We start from the raw sequence: 14,311 nt of genomic DNA on the forward strand, positions 1-14,311 counted from the left end.
AATCACTGCAGATGCTGACTGCAGCCATGAAATTAAAAGACGCTTGGTCCTTGGAAGAAAAGCTATGACCAACCTAGACAGCATATTAAAAAGCAGAGACATCACTTTGCCTACAAAGGTCAGTATAATCAAAGCTTTTTCCATTCAGTTCAGTTCAGTTGCTCAGTCGTGTCCGACTCTTTGCAACCCCATGGACTGCAGCACCCCAGGCTTCCCTGTCCATCACTCATGGTTTCCCAGTGGTCGTGCACGGATGTGAGAGTCGGACTACAAAGAAAGCTGAATTGATGCTTTTGAACTGTGGTGTTAGAGAAGACTCTTAAAAGTCCCTTGGACTGCAAGGAGATCAAACCAGTCCATCCTAAAGGAAATCAGTCCTGAATATTCATTGGAAGGACTGATGCTGAAGCTACAATACTTTGGCCACCTGATGCATAGAACTGACTCACTGGAAAAGACCCTGATGCTGGGAGAGATTGAAGGCAGGAGAAGGGGGTGACAGAGGATGAGATGCTGGATGGCATCACCGACTCAATGGACATGAGTTTGAGCGAGCTCCAGGAGTTGGTGATGGACCAGGAAGCCTGCAGCCCTTGGGGTCCCAAAGAGTCACACGACCCACATGACTGAGCGCCTGAACTGACTGCACGGTGACTTGCACGTGTGCCCCCACCAGCCCTTCTTCCGTTATCCTGCAAGAGCCCAGCCTGACACCCCGTGTCCCCGCTTGCTCCCACGTCTGCCCCGGGCGCCCCAGCCACTCCCGTCTCCATTTCTCCTCCTCCCTCAAAGCATCCAAGGCTGCTCCAGCCAGGGGTCATCTATCCCTGGCATCACTGAACTGCCTGTCACACCTCCAGGCCCTGCGTTACTCTACGGGGACTGCAGCTCTCGGCTTCAGGGTGGCCATACCTGTCCCTGCACGATCCACCTGGAGATGGCCGTCTTCCCATCGTACCCTGGTCGGAACTGGAGCGTGGCCGAGCGAGGGCTGATGTTGGAAATGACCAGATTGGATGGGGCACCAGGAAGTTCTGGACATAGAGGAGAGAGGGAAGGTGGAAATTTAAATCCTGCCACAGCTCAGGAAAGGTCATGTCAGCAGCAACCACTTCCCACACGCCTTCACACCAAGACAGGGCTGATTTTCACAACTGCCAGAGCAAGAAGCACAGCGTTCCCTCCGAGGCTCCTCGAAGAACCAAAGGGCTGAGTGTCCATCTCCCTTCTGCCAATGCCCTGGTGCCTTCGAAAGAGGACGGGGAGGGGGCGTGCACCCCAAGTAGCTCCGGGCAGCTCGAAGTGGGAGGTGTGCGGGTCCCAAGCCGTAGGCTTCCTGGCTCTGGTCTCCAAGACAACCGGACTCAGGAGAAAGTGCAGAGCCCGCCCCACTCTGCCTGCACTCTGCTGCTCTGGCAACTGAAAGAGGGCAGGCGGGCTCTGCCTGTGGCCTCTCGTCTGCGGCCACCTGCGGCTAAGCCCCCTCCTTGAACAGAGGCCCTTCTGCAGGTTGATGCCCCTGGCCCGCCCCCAGGAGCCTGTCTCACTAGAAAGTGAGATGCTGTGGGTTCGCAGTGAGAGCTCTGACATTGCTGGGCAACTGAAAAACGCTCGAGGAAGACCGCGGGGTGCAACACAGGCAAGAAAGACATGACGCGTGTCAGGAAAGGGTTCCAGAGGCGCCATGTCCGAGGGACGGCTTCTGGACTTGCTGTGTCCAGGGTGTTTAAGACCAGGTCTCGCACGGGGCAACCACCCTGGTTCGGGGCTGGCACACAGTGCATCGCTGGGCTCTCAAGGGTGCTTTCCACCTCACGTCTAATGAGCTTGAGGAGGAGGCTGTTTAAATGGAAGGACGAGTGACCCGTTCTGTGTATCTGCCAGCTCTCTGGGTTCTTTAGCTGGTTCTCCAGTCATGAATGGACGTAAACTTCAAGTACCGCGACGGATCACAGCCCAAAGTGACGGTCGTCATCTGCTTTTTCTCGGTGTGTCCCAGGAGAGACCCCCGGGCCCTGGGGGCCTGGCCATCAGGCAGCAGCAGCAGCCCCTGGCCCGCCCCCAGCCAGGGGCTCAGGCCCACTCGGCGTGGCCAGGCCCGACCCCCGCAGCCCTTCTCTGCATCTGGGGTAGTGCTGCTCACAGGCACGCTGGGGCCAAGGCTGCTCAGAGGGGAGGCCAGCTGGCCACTTCCAGGCCCCGGTTGGACGGTGTGCAAACCATCCAAGGAACAAGCTGGTCGCCCAGGGATGCTCCCTGTTACCCTGGCCACTGTCCATTAGCCGGTTCTAAAGCACTAAATCACACGGCAGCATCGCCACCTCATTGTCACTAGTCATTAAGGTCCTAACCGCGTGTGCTTTGGTAGCTGCTGTGTACGCGGAATATATGAATCTCTCTGGAAGCCAAAGACTTCCTTCTTAAGAAAGGACACACGTCTCATGTAAATGCCTTAAAGAAGACATCGCATCGGCTCAAGCATGGGGCCTGGCCAGCAGCGTGGGTGCCACCTGGAGTGGGTCCCGGGGCAAGCTCTGCAGCCTCGCTCACATCCAGGGGCTGGCCACGTGGCAGTGGGCCCAGCACAGACTCGGGGGGCGGGGGTCGAGATGGATGCACAGGACGGTGTGAGAAGCCCTGCCCGAGAGAGTGGACGGTGGTGACTGCGTGTCAGGGGATGGACAGCCGTGCCACGGGACCCCAGGCTCCTGGCTCCCCGAGGAGAGGGCTGCAGGGATGACCGCTGGTTTCAGTCTCCGGGGCTGTCCTGCTTTTCTCAGAGACCCAAAGGAGGCGACTGGACGGCTTCTGGAGAACACAGGGTCTCTGATTTAGCTACAGAACTGAATCGATGACACAACGTTTTCTCACGTCTGTGTGTTGGTGAATTCCTGGGAAAAACGCTTTCATTTTAAATGTAAGAGAAACAGCTGAGTGCAGTTTCCGAGGCTGGAATGAGCGTGAACGTTTAGGGAGATGATCTGACTTCCAGAAAGGCCCCACCGAGGGCGGGGTCACTAGGCCCTGCCGGGGGCGGGCGCGCTCCCCGACCTTCACTGAACCCCGTCCGCCCGCTTCCTCCCCACCTTCTCGCTCCTCCTTGCAGACCCACACTCCCCCTGCTTTTCTCAGGGGATACTTTTGTGCTTCTTGGTCTTAACTGCAGAAATTCACTGACCCCAACCAACCGAGCCCAGGGCTGACGCCCCTTTCAAAGGCCCCCAGTGACTTCTGCACAAAGATGCCCACCAACTCGGAGCGAGAGCAAGGCCCGGGGGACACGGCTGTGGGGACACCGGGGCACGAGTATACTGACCTGGGGGCACCCCAGAGGAGATGGTGGACGAGGTGGGCACGCCGGCACCCGCAGCCGTGACGGCCGCCACATCGATGGTGTAGGTGGTGAGAGAGGACAGCCCCTGGATCTTGTACTCGTGCGTCGAGCTGTTGAGGGTGAGCGTGCGCCTCGAGCTGCTCTGCCCGTACACCTCCCAGGAGACCTGGTAGCCTGGAAGGCAGGCGGGGCACAGGGTCAGTTCTGGGGTCCCGGGAGCTGGGGCAGAGGTGGGTGCCCCCTGGTCATCACGTGGCTCTGACAACAGTGCGGAGCCCAGCCGGGCTGCCAGTCCAGGGCCTACGGGGACGAGACCCCGGCCACAGGGGCGGCAGGACGATGGGCTGGGGTCTTGGCAAGCTCGGTCCAGGGCAGGACGGAGTGGGGGAGGACGGAAGCTCGGTCCGGGGCAGGACGGAGTGGGGGAGGACGGAGCAGGGCTGGGGGAAGAGGGGGGAGGGGCTGGGGGAGGATGGGCGGCTGGGAGAGATGGAGGGCGGGCTGGGGGAGGAGGGGGACGGGCCTGGGGAGGTAGGCGGGGGGCTGGGGGAGGACGGAGTGGGGCCGGGGGAGGAGGGGGGAGGGGCCGTGGGAGGAGGAGGGGGCTGGGGGAGGACGGAGGGGGGCCGTGGGAGGAGGGGGAGGGGCCTGGGGAGGACAGCGGGGGCTGAGGGAGGAGGGGGGCCGGGGGAGGAGGGGGAGGGGCCTGGGGAGGAGGGCGGGGCTGGGGGAGGAGGGGGGCCGGGGGAGGAGGGGGAGGGGTCTGGGGAGGACAGCGGGCTGCCGAGGGGGGCGGGGCTGCGGTCCTCGGTGCAGCCTTCTCTCGTCAGATGGTGCACGCGCTTCAGCCGCATTTCCATTTTTATAAACCGATATTTTCGTCGCCTGGCGCCCTAAATCAGAGGCTTGCTCCTGGCTTGCAACTAATTTGTGGAAACGCTGCCACTTTTCCTTACAAGATGACTGATGAAGCGCTTTTTGCCCTAAAGCTTCTCCCCACCCCGGCACGAGCGGCACAAGCGGCACGAGCGGCAGCAGCGTCGCTTCCAGCCCTGCTTGCCTCTTCAGCCTGTTTTCCGACAGGTTCCACCCCCCCCACACGCCGTGCTCAAGTTCATCCGTCGTCGGGGCCTCAGGATCACAATTCATTCAGCCTTGGGTCCCACCTCGATTGGGGGCTCAGAGAAAACAGACCCAGGCAGCCCTGGGTCAGCCGCCTTGCGGGGGGTGTTCTGTGATCAGAGAACACTTCGGAGCGCCCCCTGCCATGAGGGAGGCGCGGATGGAGGGGCCCCGGGCCGGCACGAAGTGCTGAGAGCGCTGTCCCGTCCTCCCGGCTGAGCTCGTGGAGACAGAGGCGCGGGCAGGCTCTTTGGGCTCCTCTCTCTGATGGAGCAATAAACCGAGCGAGAGACTTGCACTTCAGAAACAGGAATTTAGAGGAGAGCGTCTCGGGACTTCAGTACTCTGGAGAAAAAAATAGCGCTAGAAGCCGCTGCCCGTCAGCTGCCCCACAGCCTGGCGGCCTCCGCGGGCGGGGGGCACGGGGGGCCGGGTCAGGGCAGCAGGCCACGGAGGGCGGAGGCGGGCCGTGCCGCACACCGGCAGCCCCTGCCTACCCGAGCTGCACTCCAGCCAGGCCTGCGGCCCCAGCTGCCTCCCCGGGCCCCTCCACTCCCAGTCCTCCTCCGTACAGAGGACGGTGCTCACTCCAACTTTTGGGACTAACTGTACAGTGAAAACCAGACCGCCCGGCAGGGCAGTGAGGACTGGTGACTTCACACACGCCGTGTCCCTGACGTTCCCATGATGTCCTGAGTGCCCCACGCGCGTGAATTCACTCAGCCTAGGATGGAGCTCTGAGGCTGCAGCATCGCCGCCCCGCCTCACGGAGGAGGGGACCAAGGCCATGGCTCCTCACCCTCCCAGGGAGCGCCCTCCCAGCCCGCCGGCCCTGGGGAGGTGGGCCCGGCCTGGGGGCTGTCTGAGGGACCTCCACTCGGAGAGGCTCGAGTCGGCCCCACGCGCATCGGAGGAGAAGGGTGCTGTTACACACTCGAGTTCTCGTGCGTGCCGTTAATATCACCACCTTGTCCGCCAGACAATTCTCTTTGTTTAAAAGCTGTTCTTCATCAAGATTTACTAAAACAGCATCTTGTTCTGCATGGCAACCTGGAGCCCAAACACAGCGCTTCCAGCACCCTTAGCAGAAGAGAATTAGCAGGGTTCCACGGCATGGCAACAGACAGTCTGGTGGGCGGCCGTTGTTGTGGATACAAATGAAGCCAAGTGCCCAACGGAAGGCCCTCACACACTCGGGAAAGGACGCGGCAAAGGCCAGCGAGAGCAGGCTGGCCTGGATGTTCCGCACAGAGGCATGGGGCGTGGGCACGCGGTGGGCAAGGCCCCTGCAGGCAGGCCTGGCCAGGGTGCTCCTCGGGCCCCGGTGAGGGAGGAGGGAGGAGAGAGCCCCCTCCCAGCGTGTGCCTTACCCGCTCCAAATGCCGCCTAACTGAGACTAATGGCCAGAGGGGCTTCAGAAATGATTCCCTGTTGAGCTGAAGTACATTCTCCACGAGAGAGCAGCGCATCCCATCGCGAGCTGTCTGTCTGCGTCCTCCTGCTCATAAATCAGCATTAGGGGGGGACCGTGGTGAATGCCGCGTACAGGGGCAGCGCAGGCAGAGTTCGCTGGGCGCCCTGCACCCCTGCCGCCTCCCGTGGGCTCCTTCCAGGCGCTTCAGGGGCACTCCCGACCTCCAGTCTCCTACAGGGCTTCTGGGCCACAGAACGGCCCGTGTGCAGGACTGGACGTGGTGCCATCTGCCCGGCAGCTCCTCTGACCAGCACTGACGGGGCGGCTTGGGAGGACGGTGGCTGGTGCCCTGTCGATGCTTCCTGAAAGGGGCTTTCGGAGGCCAGGTTTGCCCACAAACACAAACACGGCTTTCTTTTGCTGTACTTGGTGGAATTCTCTCCCTTCAGCCTGGAAAAGGCGTTTCGGGTGCGGCTGGCGGGCCCCACGGGAAACCAAGTCCATCCAGGGGTGCTGCCCTGCGTGTCCAAGCAGAGCATCCAGGGCAGGGAGGGTCCCACAGAGGGCAGGGGTCCTGGGGGGTGACTGTGGGGACACTGAAGCTGGGGTCCGGCCTCTGGGAAGACCCCCTCCCCGTGCAGCCCGCCTTACAGAGTCGAGGGGAGAGGTGAGGCAGAGAACAGACCACGAGGAGCAGCGTGCCCCGGGGGAGGCGTGCTTGGAGCAGAGTGTCTGCCTGAAGCTCTGACCCTCAGAGCTGCCACTGCAGACCTGCTCCCAGCCCCGGGCAGGGCAGCCGGCGCTGAACAGCCTGAGCTACGCGTTCCGTGACAAACAGTAGCTGTTGCTGGTGACTGCGAGTATTTGTTTAATAAAACACGAAATTGGGTTCATTAAGCCCTATTAGCTGTAGGAACTGACGATCATCAATCAGGAGTGTTGGCTGCGGGCGCCCAGCCTGGGGAGGTGGGCTCCACTTGTGGGGGGGGTGCCTGTGGGTTTCCCACAAGGCTGGACACTGGGAGGGAGAGGCGGGCGGGTGCTGGGAGGGCCCAGGAAGGGCCGAGGCTGTGACTGTCAGCGGGAGGCCTTCCAGTGGAGTCTGTCCACCGAGGCGTCCTGGCCAGGTTTTCGAAACGTACTCCCTTTCTGTGGATCCTCAGGGCTGAGCTGATGTCGGTGAGAGGTCTGCCTGCCCTGTGGCGCCCCGGCCCCCCTGAAGTCAGCGGCAGCTTCAGCTCTAACTCACTGTCATTCGGGCCACAGACGTCCCCACAGGGCTGAGCCGGAAGCACTTCTTCCACGTGGGGGCCGCTACTCGGCTTCCGGCGCTTCTGGGTCTGCTTCCGTCTCGCTGGTCGTCTGTTTTCCTCCCTTTGTGCAGCTTAAAGCCACAGGAAGCTGGGTTCCTCTGGACGACCGCCCTCCTCTGCTGCGCCACCCCCCCAACTTGGTCTCATTCCTTCCAGGCGTCTTCCCTACACACGCAGCACTGCGTCCTCTGCCCAGAGGCCTCAGAGTGTGAGCAAACTGGGCTTTGGAGGTCCGATTTCAGGAGGGACTGTCCCCCTTTCCTGGACCTAACATCATTCACAGCTTCTTGAGGGCAGATCTAGATTCATGCGTTTATTTAAAAGTGAGGGTCAGCGGCGGCATCGGCTCAACGGTGCCCCAGTGGCACCTCCCGGATCGGAGCACTCCCTCTGTAGGGGGTCTGCTTGGGTGCAGGCAAGCAGAGGGCACCTTGCGGGTTGGCCCCGGGAGGTTTCCTGAACAACAGGAGAGAAGCGGGGAGCTCAGCGTAGGGACAGGCCCCGGGCTGCGTGTGGGGGGCTGTGTCTGAGGCCCCGCGTGAACCTGCGGCAGGAGCCAGTCGCAATCCCAGGATCAGAGCACGCCGCGAGCCTTTGAATGCGCCCTGTCTCTGCTGCGTTTCTGGTGGTCACACAAAGCCGTGTGAACACCACATTGGGCAGGAACTTCGGGAGGCGGGCGGGGCCCACTCGGATTCCAAACTGGAGAAGCTGGGCAGTGCCCGTGGCGTAGGCATCCCACATTCTTCTTTCAGTGAACGCATCTTCTTTCAAACGGCTGTTCAGTTGCCGGGATATAATACTTATAAAGCTGTCTGCACCTAACCACTGACGAAGCAGAACCATACGGCCTTCCCCTGGCCGGGCAGCACAGTCCCTGGGAACACGGGAAGCGAAGCCCTGGGCCCAGGTGGGGAGCCTGGACCGACCCCCCTGCCGCGTGTGGATGACTCAATTTAAGTGGAAAACCAGCCCTATAACCTGGAAGGTTCTTCAAAAGCCTCTTCTACAAAATGAAATCATTAAAAGTCCTACCAAAGTGAGCCGTTCCCCTGAGACGGCACTGCAGGAGAGGGAGGTGGCCGACGCGCAGCCTGGGGCCCTGCTCCCTGGGTGCCCCTCACCTGCAGTGCCCCCCGGTGGCCTGGCATTGGGGCAGGGGACAGGCGTGGCTTGGCCGCTCTCTGGGGTGGGGCCGGGGGGTGGCGGGGGGCAGGGCCACCCCATCATGGCGCCTGCATTCGGCTCTCCCTGCCCGCCCAAGCCCCAGCCTCCTCAGCTGTAACACCGCCGTGATCTCAGCTGTCAACTCCCTACACAGCCACGAGACTACGGAACAGAAACGGCTGTGAGAGGACACACCTGGAGCGCGGGTCTCCCGGGCAGAGATGTCAGAGGCTTGTTCGACAAGCCCACGAGACCGAGCCTGCACACTGGGAGGCTGCAGCCCGGCCCGGAGGGGCCCACATGAGGCGAGGCCCCCGGGACAGGTCCTCCCCCAACCTTGGCCCCGCGACAGTCACCCTGCAGGCCCTGGGCACCCGGGCTCTGCCAGCCGTGGCGCCTAGAGCTGTGTCCATCCCTCTGTGTGGGGCAGACTTGTTTTGCCTCTTTCTGACCACAGAGACCCTTACCTGTAATGATGCCATTTTTCTCCAGGGGCTCCTGCCAGCTGACCTTGAGAGATGTGTCCAGAATCTCTGTGAAACTCAGGTGGCCCACAGCTCCCGGTTCTGGAAATGAAAACCAAAGACATCTGTTAGCGTGCGCCCCGATTCTCTCCAGTCGGATTGGCGGGGAACAGTCTGTCTGTGGAAGGAGGCGGGAGCCAGGACCAAGCCTGCTGGTCAGAGCCCTCAGGGAAAGCCAGAGAAAACCCAGGAGGACAGGATCTGAGGTGTTAGAGGGACCGGGCTATGGCCACAAGAAAGATTTCTGTCGGCCTCACCCCAGCCTCGCCAGAACTGCAGAGGCCAGCAGTGGGAGATGTGGACGCAGTCCCTTCTCTCTCTCTTGATTGCATCTAGTTGAACAATCAGGTGGTTGGACCCCGCAGGCTACTGCTTACTCCAGCGTCCCTGACGCCTCTGCATCCGTCTCATGTGGGGCCGCAGCCAGGAGTCCAGGCCAGGAGGCCAGGCCGGCCATACCTGGTCACTGGCCGATGCCTGCCAGCCTGATCAGGCTGTAACCTGCACTTACTCTCCCCACGTAGCCCAGGGGCAGGGCAGGCATGAGAAATTTCCAGCAAAAATTGCGTGCTTCCCTTGAATTTCCCTGACCGTAGTCTCCTCCTACGGCAGGAGGGCAGCGCAGCTTGGCTGGGCAGAAGCCCGTTCCCTGCTGGCTGGCTCTGTGGTCCTTTGGGTGCCTAAGCCTTAGTTTGCTCATCTGCGAAACAGGGAAAATAAAAGGAACTCACACTGCAAGGTAATTGTGAGAAAAAAATGTAATAAAGCACAAAAGCGGTTAGCATGTCCCTGGCATCACAAAAGTGCTGACTGACGTGGCTGCTGGTGTTAGCAGTTGTCAGTTATCATGCCATCAGAATATAGAGTCGTTTCTAAGCTGAGCTTACTGTCGGTTTGCAAAGCGCCGGAGAGAAAAGGCCTGAAAGGCCAGGACGTGAGCTAAACAGATCCGGACTCACAGACCCAGAGGGTTGTCAGGAGTCTGCTCTGACCCTGCGCCAGTTCTCCGGCTGTAGAATTCCATGCCAGCTCAGAGCAGGGACGTGCAGGTGCCAGCCTGGAGGTTGGTCCGGCACCCGGGTCTCCCGCCTGCCCTGGAGGAACCACAGGGGCCACCAGGGGGCTCTGAGCCCACCGCCTGCTCCAGCTCCTCCAGGCTGAGCACTCCAGCGCCCCCACACCTGGTCCCCTTGGGGCCACCTCCCCAGGAGGTGGGAAGGGGTGACAAGTGACTGTGCCCACAGCGACGGGCCACACGTGCTGGTTAGGCCCTGCTCTGTGCCGCGTGGCGGGGCGGTTGCTGGGAAAGGAGACCCTGGAGAGGAGGCACAGTGGGCAGATGGGGCGGGGGCTGGTGAGGCGGGGGGAGGCGAAGAGAGTAGCGGCCCCTTGCGTCCCAAGTCCCGAGCCGGGCATCGTGGGGTGCCTAGCGGGCACCCCTCGGGCCCGCAGTTCACCAGCCCTGCTCCGCTCGCCTCTCTGTGGTGGCGCCCCCCACATGCACCCATCTGCCCTTTTGCAGGAGAAACGTAGGGGACAACAACAGGGGGAGGAAAGGGAGGCGCAAAGGCAGACTTGGAGGGGAGACAAGTGTGCTCCTTGCCGGGTGGGGAGCCAGGTTCCCACTGGCCTCCTGTGGACGCCTCGGGGCAAGGCCACACAGGGAGCTTTCTCACAATAACAAAGCACAGTTTTTTTAGCCCAACAGGAGGGCACGAAGTTTTAGGGCCTGGTGTCCGTCCAGGAGCTGAGCTTAGGGATCCCAGCTCACCGGCCTCAGCCCTGTTCTGCCCACTGTCAACCTTGTAGAGACAGCAGGATTTTAAGGCGAATTCCACACCTGGTACCCAGTTGGTACTTGGACAAAGCCTCTGAACACACCTCGTGATTTAAAAAAATAAAAAATGATAACAGCCTCAGCAAATTCACTCATCTGGGCGAAACTTTCAAAAGACTCTTTAAGGACAAGCTCACACGCTCTGACAAATTCCACTCTTTGAGTGTGGAACACGGTAAAATAGGATGGCTGTCAAGACCATCGCGTCCTCCTCCAATTCTAAGGTTCCAGAAAGACACTCTGACGGATTTTTGAACTGGCTTGTTCTTTTTTCCGATCGATAGAATAGCGAAGAAAGCTTTTTGCTCCTTTCATGCTCTCAGTGTTTCTGCTTCCTGGATTCCTGCCCAAATACGCTTGTCCTCTAGCTCTGCTGGAACCAGCTGGCAGCGTCTCGGCTGAAATTTATATTCTGTTTCCTCTCTACTGCGCTGCTCCCCCTCGCCCCCTCCCCACAGTTCTTATTTCATCAGAGCTTTGGAGAAGGAGGCCCGCTGTGTGTGCAGAACTAACCAGGGCGCCATCTGCGTCGTCAGTATGGGGTGGGGGGCATTCCGCTGGCACGCGGAGTCCCAGGTCCTCCTTTAAAGGCTGCGCCCCCAGAGCTGACAGCAGCCCTGTGCGGGGTCAGTTGCTCGGTCGTGTCTGACTGTGTGCGACCCTGTGGACTGTAGCCCGCCAGGCTCCTCTGTCCATGGGATTCTTCAGGCAAGAATATTGGAGTGGGTGGCCATGCCCTCCCCCAGGGGATCTTCCCGACCCCGGGATCGAACCCGCATCTCTTACGTCTCCTGCACTGGCAGGCCGGTTCTTTACCACTAGTGCCACCTGAAGCCCAACAGCTGCCCTACCTCCCATCTTTCAGGGAGACGGTCCACGCCTACAAGGATGCTCTCTTTCCAGGTAGGACCGACAGGCTCCCCTTCTATCAAAAGATGGTGGTTCAGTGAGAAAATTCTAAAAAGATGATGTCGCTGCTACTTTTCTCAACTCTCAGGAAATCTTGCACTCCTCCTTCTCCTGACGGTGGGCCTGGGGCCGTGAAGGCCCTGCTCCCTGGCTGCCCAGCATCACGAGGTGTTTCCGCGAGTCCGAGTCTGGCTTTGCTGTTGTTCCTTCACGGTCCTGTCGACTCTGCGACCCGTGGACTGCAACGTGCCAGGCTCCCCTCCACCATCTCCTGGAGTTTGCTCAGTCTCATGTCCGCTGTGTCTGTCTAACTGGCAACAATAGAGCTTTTTAAGTAACGAATTCAGCCAGGAGTCTTCTCTCATTTATCCGAAGAAGTTCCCTGCTTTTGCCACTTGTTGTTCTTAGTAAGTGTCCTCTGGAAAGTAAAACCCAATGTCCAGTTGGACCTGCTGTGGTTGGAGCTGAGATGCTGCCCTGGGCTCTTCTCTTGATAATGAAATGGAAGAAAATGTCCAAATGATGAAGAGCTGCGAGGGGTGCCTGAGAAGCTCTGAGAATTCACTGCCACCTCCCTCAACCATGGGTGGGGGGTGGGGCTTGCCTTCCCACTCACCTGCAATCGTAAAGGAGTCCAGCTGTGTTTCCTTCAGGGCAGTGGAGAAGGGGCCTTCCAGCAAGCAGCGCTCCTCCTCTTCCAGAGCCCCCCACCCCGAGGCCCCCTGCTCACCCCTCTGCACGCAGGCTCCAACCAGCCTCCTCGCACATGGTGGGGCCAGGGCCTAGTCAGCCTCCCGCTTCTCTGAAGCCCCCTGATCCCAAAGCCACTGCACCCACTTAGGTGGTTTCACTGCCAAGGGCCTCATAGTCAGACGCCCCAAGGTAGCACTGATTTCAAGAATTTCCATCTGTGGTGAGACTGCACGCTTCAGTTATAGCCCCCAGCCTTTCCTGGGAGAACACGGTCACAGTTGCTAGGTGCTGGACTCCCAAATCTGCTTCTTCAGGCCTGCTGCTGCCTCGACGTGAGTGGGCCCCGGCTGAGCCCCGCGTCCCAGCCCTGGACCTGCCTTCACGTTCCGGTCACGGCTGTCCCCACCGGCCTGTCACCCGAGACGCAGTTTTCGGACTCATCCTGGAGAGCCCCTCCTGCCCACCCCTGACCCTGGGCCCCACCGGCCCCCGGCCCTCTGTACCCCGTCTCTGCATCTCCCCCGTGCTAGCCCCGCGTCTGGGCACAGGCTTTCTTGATTATCCGCCTTCTCCCCAGACTGCATCACCTTGGTCTCTAGTCTGTCACCACAAAACCTCCAGACAGAGCTGTGAAACCGCCCGAGCCACAGCCCCACGGGAAGTCCTTCCTCGGCCCCGAATGCCTAGACGGTTCCGACTATGAGTCTTAACTGAGCTGCTGAGACACCTCTGGTCAGCTCCCAGCTTATTTCTCCAGGGTCACCCACACCCCACAGACTACACGAAGCTAAGCTGGACATGACAGGGGCCCAAACCTCTTCGATGACTAAGGGGGCTGATGAGACCCTGGGAGAGGGGACTCACTGTCTTCATGCGTCCATATGAGCTGCGGCGTGCTCGGGGGCCCGTCCCCGGGGGTGGTGAAGCACAGAACTGACGTGAAGTAGGCGGTGAACTTCTTCAGGTTGGTGATGTACCCGTGGTGGACCCCATGGAAGTCTGGAGCGATGGTGACGACAGTGACAGCTTCGGGGACATCGTCTGGCCAAGCCAGAAGCTGGGATGGAACGGGGTGAAAAAGAGATTTAATTTCATGCTTTCACCCTCAAATCTGCACCAAAGTTTTATTTTGCCACAGCATGTCTTCGAAGAAAGCAAAATCATGATCAAGAAATTTACTGCAGTCTACATTTCATAGTTTTGCTGAAAAATATGGATTTTAAAAGATATCTCACAGACTACTTGAGTACAAATATGTATATTTATGGGCTTCCCAGGTGGCTCAACAGTAAAGACTCCACCTGCCAGTGTGGGAGAGGCAGGAGATGTGACTTTGATCCCTGGGTCGGGAAGGTCCCCTGGAGAAGGACAGGACAGTGCCCTCCAGCATTCCTGCCCGGAGAATCCCACGGACAGAAGAGCCTGGCGAGCTACAGTCCCCGGGGTCACAAAGAGCTGGGCATGACTAAGCAACGAGCACACGTATATTCCTATGTACTTTTATACACGTGTATTAAAAAATCTACTTTAACTCACATTGGGAAAAAAGACACTTCTCAAACTTTCACCTTCTCTTCACTTAAACACGTTACGGAACATATATATATTTAACATGAAGAAGTAAAGATGACATTACCTGTTATTTGAATGGATGAAACATCAATGCAAATATTTTTCTGGATGGGCACCTACTCTGACTCAAGAAGAAGTCCTACGTTCGATGGGAACAATGTTAATTATCTGTAATTTATCTCATGCCGGTTTTCTAAAAACGGATTTGGGGAGACTGATCATGAAAGTGAAAGTGTCAGTTGCTCAGGCGTGTCCGACTCTTTACGACCCCGTGGACGGTAGCCTGCCAGGCTCCTCTGTCCATGGGATGTCCCAGGCAAGAATACTGGAGTGGGTTGCCATTTCCTTCTCTGGGGATCCTCCTGACCCAGGGATCAAACCTGAGCCTCCTGCATTGCGGGCGGACTCTTTACCACCTGAGTCAGC

The 14,311-nt window shown here is 59.5% G+C and overlaps 1 protein-coding gene across 1 annotated transcript in view; it reads right to left on the bottom strand.

Annotated features, from left to right (window-relative positions):
* The window catches only part of SDK1 (sidekick cell adhesion molecule 1), a 724,823-nt gene that overhangs the window by 102,971 nt on the left and 607,541 nt on the right, over window positions 1-14,311 (bottom strand). Inside the window, exons 19-22 of the mRNA XM_069569592.1 lie at window positions 13,178-13,370; window positions 8,818-8,916; window positions 3,317-3,508; window positions 913-1,034 (exon numbers count right to left, since the gene is read on the bottom strand). Coding sequence (XP_069425693.1) covers window positions 913-1,034; window positions 3,317-3,508; window positions 8,818-8,916; window positions 13,178-13,370 — 606 coding nt within the window. The remainder of the gene's footprint in view (window positions 1-912; window positions 1,035-3,316; window positions 3,509-8,817; window positions 8,917-13,177; window positions 13,371-14,311) is intronic.

This window comes from Ovis canadensis, chromosome 24 (genome assembly GCF_042477335.2).
Source record: "Ovis canadensis isolate MfBH-ARS-UI-01 breed Bighorn chromosome 24, ARS-UI_OviCan_v2, whole genome shotgun sequence".
NCBI lineage: Eukaryota > Metazoa > Chordata > Mammalia > Artiodactyla > Bovidae > Ovis > Ovis canadensis.